Source organism: Cavia porcellus, unplaced genomic scaffold (assembly GCF_034190915.1).
Source record: "Cavia porcellus strain 051 isolate PalLab524CR breed Dunkin Hartley unplaced genomic scaffold, mCavPor4.1 scaffold_20, whole genome shotgun sequence".
NCBI lineage: Eukaryota > Metazoa > Chordata > Mammalia > Rodentia > Caviidae > Cavia > Cavia porcellus.
Genome location: NW_026947503.1, coordinates 40,676,168 through 40,689,703, shown reverse-complemented (window position 1 = coordinate 40,689,703; position 13,536 = coordinate 40,676,168). Strand labels below are relative to the sequence as shown.

The following is a 13,536-nucleotide window of genomic DNA, read 5'->3' as shown; positions in this document are numbered from 1 at the left end:
GTATTTAAATATGTATATATTTAAATCCTAGTACTATATAGTTAACAGTTCCCACTGTCAGTGGTTATTTGCATTCTTTTATGTCTAATTTTTTGTATTACAAATAATTTCACACAGATGTGAATGTCTCTGGGGTAATTTAAACGTGCATGTGCTCCATTATGACTACCAATTTAATACTGCCTTACTGATCATATATTCTTTGATAGCCTTTCAGAAGGGTGAGAAAGGTGATATTTGATATTTACATAGGAAAAAACTAGATCTATGCTGTGGAAGGAATAATATGTACATAAATTCTGAGACCAGCATAAATGCCTTTGAAACATTTCTGATTCGTCTGAATAATTTAGTAATAGAGGAAAAATTCCACTACATTCTCCAATATTTAAAGTTAATTTACTATTGCTAGCTCTTTCTACCTAGTAGATTAGTAGGGATCAACTATTGTATCATAAATATGGAATGTTCAATAAATGACAGAAATTAGTCAAGCATAACTCTCCAGTGGAGAGTAGATTGCAAAGACTAGTAGAGGGGAAATGGACTTAAAAAAACTGGGCTTTACATCCTTGCACTGTCACTTCATGGTGGTAGTTGATAATCTGCAGACTGGGTCAAACTGTCTGCTTTTAAGACTGTGATTATAAAGTATGCCACGAATTTGGCATATGTATTTTTTCTTCCTGTATAAATTACATAAATCTTTTACCGATTTATACTGTTATTCTGTGCAAGCAAAGGGTGTACCTTGATCCTTTATATTTTTATTTGTGTTAAACACTCCCTTGGAACATGCAGAGTGAGAATGTAAGCCTTTAATGCCTCATTAAATAATAAACTACTTATCAAGTTTTAGGTCCTTTCACTTATTTGAATTTTTAACATAAGAATAGAATATACTTTCATTTTATTGATGCTGGTTAAAAAATGACAATTTGAGCCTTAGGAACCCAGGTCTCCCTCTCAGTCTAGCACTTTCTTTTTTAGGTCACATTGCCTGAGGATCTTCTTTTAGTTCCCTTGTAACTATTTTCTGGTCTTTTGTGTTGTTAGCTTGTTGGTCTACTAGTCTATCATGGGTGACAAAATACTTAGTTTCATCTTTATGAAGAGAAAAATGCCAAGTAATTATTATGTTTTTATCTATTTTTATTTAGAGATTGCTTTAGATAGAAAGGAGTTTATTACTCTGAAGAAAACCAGATTGCTATTTTATATCTCAGTGAACCTCAGTCTTTTTGTTGAATGCTATTGTTTTATTTCTGAAATAATATGACCTCATTATGGTAATAACAAGGAAGATAAAGAATTTTGATGAAAATTTTTAGTTTATGACATCGAATAATTGATGGTAGTGTTTGATTATAGATATACTGTCATGATATGACCAATGAGGAGACAAGATACAGAGATTGATGTCCAGTTTTGCTTTATGCCATATTTGTTTAGGAAAAAGGTTTTGACACATTACTAAAGCTAGTATTTAAAAATGTGCTTTCTTATTAAGAAAAACTACTTATAATTTGAGGACTTAGAGAATTTACCTTTAATATTGTGGATTTGAAGAGTTGATATATTCTGTAATTTTTGAAAACTAAGGGTAAATTTATATATGAAAAACCTCAGGATTGTATCAACAGCAGATTTAGAACTTTGTCTTTTATCATTTTTTCCTAAAATAAAACCATATATGTATTTGTATGTGTCTAAATCCTAGAGTATTACTTTATGGGTCCCAGGGAAATGCTTTATTGTCTGTAACTATCATTTTTCATAATACTTCTTGTATTAAGAATGGGAAGAAAAGATAAAATGTGATTTATTTCCTTTAGAGAAGCTATTCTTACTATAATTCCTCTGTTCATACTATTTAAAATATTAAGTATAGAGCATGTATACAAATACTATTTAAAATATTAAGTATAGAGGATGTATACAAAATATTAAGTATAGAGCATGTATACAAATAAAAGTATTTTCAGGAAAGACTTTGACATATGTTATACCAAACATGTAGGCCTTTTAAAATTTTTTTAAAATTATTTTTTGTAAAAAAAAGAGAATTTTTTTAATCAAGTTTCTTAACTTGTTAGTTGTTTTGTTTAAGAATATTGCATCTGTGAAATAGAGTTTTATAAGTTGAGCATTCTTTTTCTGAGTTACTTGAAACCAGAAGTATTTTGCATTTTGGATTTTTTTTCAGATTTTTGAATGTTTACGTGTATATAATGAGATATTTTGTGATTGGGGACCAAGTATCAACATGAAATTTATTTTTTTATGTATACTTTACGTGTATAGAATGTAGGTAATTTTACATATTACTTTTAATGGACTTGTTTTGGCCATGAGATTAAATGTGGAATTTTCCACTTGTAATGTTATGTGGCCTTCAGAAAGCTTTGCATGCAGAGCATCACAGATTTTCAATTTTCAGACTAGGGGTCATTAACCTGTATCATTCTTTATCTTCCTTCCTGTTAGATCTATGTTAAGATTTTCTCCCTTTATGTTTTTCTGCAGCTCACCAAAGCTCATCGACAAGGACACATGGTGAAAGTAGACTGGCTGGACAGATTGACATTTAGAGAAATAGAAATGATAAATGAGGTGGGTAGGTGACTCTTTTCTTCCCAAATATTCTAGATCAGTAATATTTGAGAAGAATTTCACAAATGGGTTATTGTATGCATATGAATTATCGTAATAGATGGGAGACTTGGAATATCTGCCTTATATTTTAACACTGAGTTATGAAGTATGTAGTATATATCCTACATGTACTAAATATCATATAAGGAGAACTCGTGAAGGCATCATGCCTCACTTGCCCATTTTGATTATGGCCAGGCATGTTTAAGTTCAAGTCAATGGTGGCTAAGTTTCCCATCGGCATGTTGCCACCTCTTCGTTTACCACATAACACTTTTAGGAAATCCCGTCTCCAGTTAATGCATTGCTTGTCTTACATACTATGTATGACGGTACCTTTGATCAAGTTACATGATTTAAGGAATTGATTTTTTTTTTCATAATTAGGCCAGTTTTTTTCATCTAATTAAAAGCTGACTTCAGTGAGTCCTTCTAAAAATTACTTGAAAATTTTTGTTTTTAATATATTTACTCTAAAACACCAAATGTTTGGCCTATCAGTCTGTGTCTAGATAATAAAAATAACAATTAATTTAATTAGTAGAGAATATCTGTGTGTAGCTTATTATGACCAAAGTAGTATGTAACTTAATTTATAGTCTCTGAATACTTCTCAGCAAGTAGAAGGAGAAAGTTTTAATTTTACAGTGAACTATTGTTTTTTAAAAATGAAATAAGTGGTAGTTATGTTTATAGTTCAGTACATTAGATATCTTTTCTAAATTTATTCAGAATATAGTCTTAAGTCAGAAAAGTTTTTCAATTTGCATAGTAGTCACATTTGGAAAAATTCTAATCATACTACACAGTCCATTTTTCTGTACTTTGGCCTCAGTAGTCTGAGTGCAGGAGTTTTAAGTTGGGGACAGCACTTTGCCAGGCTTTTCTCACCCTCTCCTTTCACTGTCTTTAAAAGATAACAATCATTACCATTGCCACAGTAGACTAGTCGCCTTTATAAAGCTGAACAATCGAAGTAACCTGTTTAGATCTTTATGATTTCATTCATTAGATTTAAAGCTGTTTATAAAAGCTGTTTAGGACTAAAACTTCACTTTTTTATTTTCCTCAAATTCATTTTATTTCAAAGAGAATAAAAACTTTTCAAAATTCAAAACTTGTCAATCAGGGTGACAATGGTACATACATTGCACATTTTCATCCCCAAATCATTCACCCAGAACACAAGACATCTGAATTCAATTGTCTAAACAGTACCAGCATAAACTTTTCTCTTCAGTGAACTCAGAGAAATCAGTAGTATAACTATATATATATGTATGTATATGTATAGTTTCTTTCTAGCTTTTTTTAAATGACACACATTTATTTTTTCCAGTCAGATTGTACTGGTAAATTTTAGATACACACAATGATCACATTCATTGTAGAGAATTTGTACCTGTACTTGTACATAGTATAATTTGTTTCTCTTTTTTTACTCCCATTTCCCTACCCTTCCTTAGGACACCCGTTTATATAAAGAATCAATTTGTTTTTATGTTGAGTAAAGAAATAACTATCTCCAGTATGCTTAAAGTATTGATAAAAATTTACAAATGACAAGCTGTCCTAAGACCATTTTCAAATTGTGAAATGCTTGTAAAAGTTATGTTTAACTGTAATCCCAGCACTCGGGAGGCTGAGGCAGGAGGATCGTTGTGAGTTTGAGACCAACCTGGGCTACAAAGTGGGCTCAAGGCCAGCCTGAACTGCATAGAGAGACCCTGTCGCAAAAAGACAAAAAAAAAAAAAAAAAAAAAGTTATGTTTAAAAGGCCTCTTTGTCAGCCAGGTATTTAGCTCAGTGGCATAAGCATCTGCCTGACAAGCTCAAGGTTGTGAGTTTGATCCCTGGTAACAAAAAAATAAAAAAGGCCTTTGGTATTTAGGTATATAATTTTAAAAAAATATGTGATATCTTACACTTGGTTTGTCTTTAGTTATATTTTAAGGTTGAACACTTCTTTGCTTAAAATTTTTAAGTATAAAACATCAGCTTTAATTTTTGAAATAAAACATCTCAGGATATAAACAAAATACTTTGAAGATTTTATAACATAAAACCCAAACTTATGGGGTCTGTGGATTTAGCTCAGCAGCATAAGCACCTGCCTTGCAAGCAGGCAGTCCTGAGTTCGATCCCTGGTACCGATAAACAGTTAAAAAAAAAAAAAAAAAAAAACCCAAACTTATGAGTAAACCAAAAACTTAAACTTTGCTGGGGAATTCTGAGTAACAGATATTGCTGAATAGATGCTACCATTTTTATGTAATAAAATAATAGTATTATATAAAATAATAGTATATATAATGAAAAAATTGATACAGGTTGTACTTTGTGGATACATGTATGAATGAATTGGGGAAAACTGTTCACTGATCCTTTGAGAATGTTGAAAATGATCAGTTTTTGTTTTTCTTTTTAGAGTGAAAAACGTAGTTCTAATTTCATGTACTTGATGGTTGAATTTCGATGCGTCAAGTGTGATGATAAGGAGTATGGTATCGTTTATTATGAAAAGGTATATTCCTTGGAATTGTTTATGGTCTGTAAAGTAGAGGGGAGGGGAAACATTTAAAAAATTACTCTTGTTCCTGCTGAGATGAATTATTTGGTTGTAGGATAGCAGCAGACAGCTGTCAGCAGCAGCTGTTTATGTGAACACAAATCAAATCTTATAGCTACAACAGAATTACAAAAGCCAATCGTTCATGTAATGCAGTTTTGTGTTACGAAATTTAATAAGTACACAAGTGATTAAAAACTTTTTAATTATTATGTAGGTCAGTGAGTGGGACACTAATAGCTTCATTATAATTGTTATTCATTTGAAAAATAATAGTCATAGTTTTGAAGTAGTAAGTTCCTATCAAAGTTAAGAGCATGTTTGTTATTGGACTATATATAAAATATGTTTGAATTCTATATGTGGCACTAAGAAGTATACATATGAAAGACTTCATTAATGAACACTGATTTATGCACAAGTAAGAAACTTGTGTTGCCCTAAGACTAATTCAGTAACAAATCCACATTTATGAATTTGCTATGGTCTGCTTATTAGAAGAAAGAAAGTAATTCTGTTTGGTAGGTAGCTTCTTTATATCTGTCTTGAAGAGCCTCTGTTTAAATAATACAGACTTAATTGTATGTATATCAAAACCGCATAAGTAAATACCTTTTATTATCTTGGAAATAGTATGCAAGTGAAATAGACTTTCGATACATTTCATAATAGACTAATATTTCTTCTGGTATATAAATAAGTTTGTCTGCAGTGCATTTGTTCATTAGAAGCAAGACTTCGAATTCCATTTATACTTTAGTGTCATTTGTTAAGGCTGGCATAAATGATATTTATTTTTTTGTAACCATAGATTGCTATTTGAAAAGAATGGGGTTTAAATAGTTACAAATCACAAATCATGTTGTAGTATTTTCTAGTTAACATACATACTTTTTTTTTTTTTTTTAGCTTGTATCCTTTTCTTTTTAGTGAAAAAGTAGGAAAAGTTAAACTGTTTCAGCTTTTTATATATAATATCCCTTATATGGTATTCCTTAGTTATAAAAGATAAGATGATAGAGTATTTAACATTGTTTAGTAATTTATTAGGAAAACTGTCAAAGGAAAATATGAGTGAAATTTTTATCATCAATACTTTTTAATAAAATCATAGTTTGTATTTTATAGTACATGAAGTTTTATTGAAAAGCAATTTTACTGTTTATAGGGAGCTTAGCTTGCAAAAATATGCTAATAGTCATGGGACTCTTAAACATTGGAGATGTGAAGAATCTTTTGAAAGACAGCTTTGATAATAGATGAAATAATAACAGAAGAGAAATTACAAAAATTCCAAGTATTTTAAAAAGGTTCTTGACCCCTTTCTACTGCTTCTAGAAAACTGCTTATAAATTAATGCCTGTCTACCCACCCTGTCATATTTCCACTTAGTGTAAAGATTGCTGGGCCAGTGTATTGAATCTAATGGAAATAGACTTTCTTGTCACCTGTCTTTTGTGACAGATAGCCTTACTGAAGATTGCTTGTCACAGTTGGGCTGATAAATGTGTTTTCTGGTGTTGTGACTGAGAACAAGCCTGTTAAACAACAGCTGAGGGAATTGGTGGTTTTCTGTAAGACTCAATTACTGAACTAACATAGGTTCGCAATACTTCCCTTTTTTCAGTCTTTCCTGATTTTGTGCACTTACCTAAAATTGAAAATATACTGGCATTTGGAAATTGATAGAAAAGCTCAATGCTAGGTATATAATTGTGAGGAAATGAATTTTGACCTTAATTAGTTTAGCATTTTCCAGTGTATTTTGCAGTACATTTATTATACTCAGTTACCTTTCTTGTCTGAATTAGATAAAAATAAAGGCCAACATTCTTCAAAGCTGATAGTACCAAAAATATGTAACAGCTTTATTTCTTAATATTCTTAATATTCTTGTTATTTAAATTTACATTGCATCATGCATCCGAGAAGCCATATTGGTATATCTCTAGCTGTTGCATAAATTTGAGGAACATTTTAACCCCACACTTAAAATTCTGGTTCTTTAAATGAATCTCAGTTTTATTTTATCTGATTAATTTATTGTTGGTGTATAATTCTATTATTTCTTGATGTACACATAAATGGATCAAAATGCTTACTTTAAAAAGTTGACCCCAACCAAAAATGCAAAACAGGTTTCAAATTGTTTAGATTTCTCAGTATTCTTCTCCTAACCCTGAGGCAGAAGTCACATACTGCTCATTTACATGCTGGGATTTCTGACTCCAGTTAAGGGGCTGGAAAAGAAACTCCTAAAAATCCCCAGTAAATATGTAGAATTTTCTCCACAATAGCTTTATCTGGGAAGCCTAAAATCCTACCTGGAAGTGTTTTTATTTGTTTTTGCTTTGTTTTGTTTTTTGGTGAGTTTCTTATCGTGAGTCCAAATCTCCAAAAGCACCTTCAAAAAACAGAATCACCCAGGAATGCAAGTATGCCAGGAAGTCCAGTCAGCTGGATACAGGCACCATGTACATAATGGACAAAGAAAATTAAGGACTAGGTGGTGAGCCTTGCCCTTGTGTCACACAGTTGGAGGAAGTGGCTGCATCTTAGGAACTTCAGGTTCCACTATTTTCCCTGTCAGCCAATCTGTCTGCCATGTCTCTGCTAATCTGCCCAGCCAAGGTCCCTAGGCAAATCCTCCCCTCTCCCCAGGCACTGCCTCTTGTTCTTTGGCTTTCTTAGTGAATTGCAACTCTTTAGCTGATGACTCCAGCAGAGCATAGTCTGGCATCTTTCCAGAAACAGAACATTTTTGCTCCGCTTTCTCCTTTGAAAGCTCCCCTTTCTCCAGCCTAGATTCAGTGGTCCCGAGCTTGCTGAGTTAACTTGGGACGGATTTGGGTGGTGAGAGCAGTGCTGTCCAGAATCCCAGACTGAGTGGATTCGGCATGCCAACACCCAGCACCAGGAGCAAAGCTCCTCCCTCTAGGCACAGACACTGCTGCACCATGGAGAGAAGCCCCAATCACAGTTTTAATGCTTTATAAACTTATCAATGTCTACAGATTTTTCAGATTATACATGATCTCTTTTCATGTATTTTCATTATGCTGTGTGGTTTCTTATACTGTTTGAACATTAGAACTTAATAAAAAATACATACTATTGTAATATTATTTTGTTCAAAATCTTGTAAGTGTTGAAAAATGTGAAAAATTAACATTCTATGATTGAAAGACTATATGAATTTGTTAAGTGAATGATATTTATTAAACAGAATTAAAATATTTTAAACTGTAAAATACCATGTATGGTTTCATGAATTCAGTCTAAAGTTTGTATCTATCTCTTTATTTTGCTTTTTACTGTGTTGTACTCTAGGATGGTGATGAATCATCTCCAATTTTAACAAGCTTTGAATTAGTGAAAGTTCCTGACCCTCAGATGTCTATGGTAAGTTATTAGCAGACCTTTTTTTATTAAAACATTTTCTACAGAATAGCTTTTTAAAAAAAAAAAAAAACACAGGAATTGAATCCAGGACCTTCTGCTCTCTAGGCAAGCACTTTGCCACTGAAGTATATACCTGGCCTCTACAGAATAGTTTTAACTTAAATCCACACAATGCACTTTTTTAAAAGCCATTTCATTTGTCTTGAAATGACTTATAAATCTGTTTCAGCTATTTGGAATGAGGTTCAGGTAGAAATTTTCCAAGGAAAACTGACATCTGTCTTAGTTCCTTTTTTCTTATTCTGAGACAAATACCCTATCCCCAAAGTTAAAGGAAGAAAGCTTGTTTGGCTAATGGTTTATAGAAGTTTCAGCTCATAGTGTGCTGGCTCCATGCCCCAAGCATGGCAGAGGGGCAGAGCACATAGGCAGAAGGCATCGAGCAATAACATTCTTTCTGTCCCTTATATTTTGTGGGTAGCACTCGCACCCTTAACCCTAGTATCACATCCTTGATCCTAGATCCTTCACCCTAGGGCCAGCCTCCTTTGAAAAGCCCCACCTGTGACTACGTGGGGCTTTAGGAGGACATCTAGGTATAAGTCTAGCAACGTCCTAAAAATAAGGCCGGCACAATTATCGTGTTGGGCAACATTTTATCTGAGTTACTATGAAGCTTTTTAGAAATATACTATCTGAAAAATTAATCCTATAGAAGAAAAAATTGTATACTTAGGATTAGAGAGACAAAATGAATGAAAATTTAAGAGTAGTCAAGATTGTTATAAAATAAGGAACATTGTAGGTACTACAACTGTTCAGCAAAAGGTTAGTATATAAAGAATGCTTTCTATTTTTTCTTTTATTAGGCCACATTTTACGTATACCACCAACTGTATCCCCAGCCCAAGTATTACTGTGAAAGTTCAAGGACAAACACTCTGAAATCAGAAATTACAAATAGACATGAAGAGAATTCATACATACAATCAACTAATAAAATATAAGCATGTATAGTTGCTGTGTTGTCTTATGCAGTAATAGTGTGGTGAGAAGTACTGATTTTGGCCATGGATAAAATAGCAAACACTGGGTCTTCAAGGGCTGGGGAACAGTGTTCCCCATCTCGGAAACCGAGTATAGATAACTGTTACAATGATAGAATAATGAGGCCACAAGGTCTCCTGCAGCTGGATAGGAGGGAATGTTTCAGTCTGGGTTAAGGAACAGAGCAAAGGTGAGCATCTTGAGTGCGTAGAGAGTGGAAGGCAGAGGCTTTAAGAAGCTGGGATGACGTTTGTGTACTATCGTACCTAGTGGAGCTTAAGCCCTACTAAGTTCCCCAGTGTCAGTGCGTACCTATTTTTACAGTACAGGGCAATAGAATTGTACCAGAATAAAATCATAAGTATTATAATAAAATATTTCTAGGTAGATAACTGTTTACTTTTCCATTTCTGACTGGCTACTGAAGACTTGGTTGGTTGGTTGGTTGGTTGGTTTTTGGTGATATTGACACTCAATATTTTAAAATAATTTATAGGAGAATTTAGTCGAGAGCAAACATCATAAGCTTGCCCGGAGTTTAAGAAGTGGGCCTTCTGACCATGATCTCAAACCCAATGCTGCTACAAGAGACCAGCTAAATGTAAGAGTGTTTATAAAAATACAAATGTAAAAATAATACAGTGGCTATTTTGATTATAACTGGTATCTATGTATTTATTTATTTTCCAAATCAATTTCATTTTAAGGAGAAAAAGAAAAAGAAAAGAACCTAAAAATTTCAAAACCTGTCAGTCAGGGTCAACAATGCTACATATATTGTGCATTTTTATTCCCAAATCAGATAGCTTTTTTTTTTTTTTTACTTTTCAGATGTATGTTTTTTCTAGGGTAATCCACTACATAGTTTCAACAGTGTCACAGCTGCACGTATTACTTACCCTTCTGTTAACTGGTACAAAATACCCATGTGTATAACCATCCATTTCCCCTTTTGCCCAGGAATACTCGCTATCAGCACTTAGAACAGCATTTACTCAAACAACTCATAAATTGTAGTCTTAACCTTACTCCCACAGTTTGCCACAAAATATCTCACTTTTATTTTTGCACCACTAACATATCCAGAGTTTTTGGAAACAAAAGGTATTCTAGTTATTAGAGCTTTTTGTTTTTAGTGTGATATTTTTATATACAGAATATTTTAAGTCTTTTTGGGGTGGGGATGAAATAGGGTATCATTGTGTAGTTCTGACTGGCCTCAACCTAATGGCAAGATGTTACTCTAGCCACCTGAGTGCTGGGATTACAAGTGTGTGCCACCATGCCTGGGGTTCAGTTCAGTTCAGTTTGGGATACAGTCTCACTATGTAGTTCAGTGATCCTCCTGGGAGGCTGAGGCCCCCCAAGTACTAGGATTACAGGTATATTCCAGAACCCATAGCCAGTTATAATCTTTTTATTCCCCTTCCACACCAGCTGCCCTGGTAGCTTTTTTTTTTTTTTTTTTTTTTTTAATCCATCCTCCTTTCCTTTCCTTTTTCCTTTCCTTTCTTTGTTACTTTTTCCTTTCCTTTCCTTTATCCTAAACAGGAAATGTATTAAAGGAGAAAAGGTTCATTTTGACTCATGACTGTGGAGGTTTCAGTCCATGTTTGACTGACTATAAGTCAATCAGAATGGCAGAGGAAAGCTGTTCCACTTTAAGTAGCCAGAAAGCAGAGAGCAAAGGGAAGAGCTTTTGGAGGCAGGCCTTCAGAGACCTATTTCCTTCAGCAAGGCCAAGCTCTTTAGTGGTGTTGATGAGATTGGCTTTCTGTCATCTAATTACCTTCTAGAAACCCCACCTGAGAGTATGAACCTTTTGAGGAACCTGATCCAAAGTGTAACACTTGAGGCTTTTTAATTGTTTGGATACTTTTAGTAAATGTATTAGCTCTAGCTCTACACGGAGCTCTATGTAATTTTTACTCTTGTGATAGTATCCTTAGATCATAGCCCTAAAGACAGTGTTGTAACCTTCTAGAGTGCCCACACTGCAACCCAGTGCTCAATTATTTACCACAAGGCATTAACACTGCAGTTAAGCCTGAATGTTGAGGTTTTAGTTTAGAATAAACAACTGTTATCCTATGCTTGGCTGCTGGGATGACTTGGTTCGTGCGCTGACAGAGAGGGCTCCACTCACTGGAGTACACAGGCCATCGGTTTGTTGCCATGGCTCAGACTCTGCCCAGGAGAGAGGAAGTGGTGTGTGTAAAAATGCATTGTTGTGTGTATTGATTTCACAAGACAAGGGTTTGTTTTGGTTTTCCCTTGTTTTGTGATAGAGTGCATTAGTTGTTCTATTTTTAGTTGAATTAAAGGAGCTCTTTTTGCGGGGGAGGGTGCCAGGGATCAAACTCACAACTTCATGCTTGCCAGGCAGGCAGTTGTGCTGCTGAGCTATATCCCCAGCTTGCTTGCTTACTTATTTGTTTATTGTTTATACATACATACATACATATATACTTGGGATTAACTCATGACCTCTCACTTGCCAGGCAGGCACTTGCACCGCTGAGCTAAATCCCCAGGCCCTTGCTTGAACTTATTATATAACTGCGACTGGCCTTAAAGTCATGGTGATCTTCCTGTTTCAGTCTCCCAGGTGCTGGAATTTCAGGACTGTGCCACCATGCCAGCTGATATAGTTATACATTTTTATATGGAGTATGACTTTCTTTTCCCTCCTCTTATATCCTAATATTTTTATATCCTCTTATTTTCCCCCCCTCTTATATCCTAATGACATATATTTTGAATGGATAAGTACAGAAAACTTAAATCTTATTTGGCTGAAAAAACCTTCTCCATGGTAGTATAGTTAATAGACAAAGTTTTTAAATACAGTGGAAATATATAGAAATGTATTTGATAAAAGTACTTGTTTTTCTTGTAGATTATTGTGAGCTATCCACCAACTAAGCAGCTTACATATGAAGAACAAGATCTTGTTTGGAAGTTTAGATACTATCTTACTAATCAAGAAAAGGTGAGTTTCTTAAATATTTTTGTATGTCAAAATGATATACAGACTGCAACTAATGATCAAGATGAAGTAAAATCGAATTATTGTCAGCCTAAAAAATGTTATAGATCAATATATTTTTATTGCTATATATATATATATATATATATATATATATGTACTGCTTTGTTAAAAAGCTAAAAAGGTACGTACTTAAAGACATACATTTCTGTTTGTTGATTCATAGGCAATGTCTAAGTGGATTTTCAAGCCAGAGGCTTGCATTTGGTTTCTGACACTACAGCTTCTATGTGTTAGTAGACTAAGGCAGATTACCTTGTTCCTTGTTGTTCTAATGATGACACCTTGCTTTCACAGGCTGGAAAATATAGGTAAAATATCAGGTGAATTCTAACTGTAAATGAATGGTGATTCTCTTTTACTCTTTGAACCTGGGTGATTAGGAAAATGCATTATTAGAGGAACTGTAGGATTCTGGAGGAGATGTGCCTAGGGTGAGAGAGAAGGAGGAGTGTAAGTGAGAATGAGGAGGCTGAGTTGGGAGTGGCTTACAGCTCAGCCCACAGGATAAAGGCCAGGTGAGAACTGGAGGCTGTCTTTTCATGTTTTATTTTTTTAGGAACCAGGGATCAAACAAACCTCACACTTGCCAGGCAGGCACTTACACCACTGGGCTAAATCCCTAGCCTGAGATTGGCTTTTCATAATCAAGTCCTGAGTGGACAGAATTTCTGCAAAGAGAATTGTGATAAAGTCATCAACACTAGACTTAGATATGGTGACCTGGTTTTGAGTATTATCACTAAGAAGCTTTTGACTGCAGGTGAATTACTTCATCTATCTAAGCTTTAATTTCCTCATATTTAATATAAGG

At 34.0% G+C, this 13,536-nt stretch overlaps 1 protein-coding gene across 2 annotated transcripts in view; it reads left to right on the top strand.

Annotated features, from left to right (window-relative positions):
• The window catches only part of Pik3c3 (phosphatidylinositol 3-kinase catalytic subunit type 3), a 119,286-nt gene that overhangs the window by 30,556 nt on the left and 75,194 nt on the right, over nt 1–13,536 (top strand). For both annotated transcript variants that reach the window (XM_003474000.5, XM_063231761.1), the window contains exons 5-9: nt 2,527–2,613; nt 5,084–5,179; nt 8,555–8,626; nt 10,170–10,274; nt 12,573–12,665. In XM_003474000.5, the coding sequence (XP_003474048.3) occupies nt 2,527–2,613; nt 5,084–5,179; nt 8,555–8,626; nt 10,170–10,274; nt 12,573–12,665 (453 nt within the window). The remainder of the gene's footprint in view (nt 1–2,526; nt 2,614–5,083; nt 5,180–8,554; nt 8,627–10,169; nt 10,275–12,572; nt 12,666–13,536) is intronic.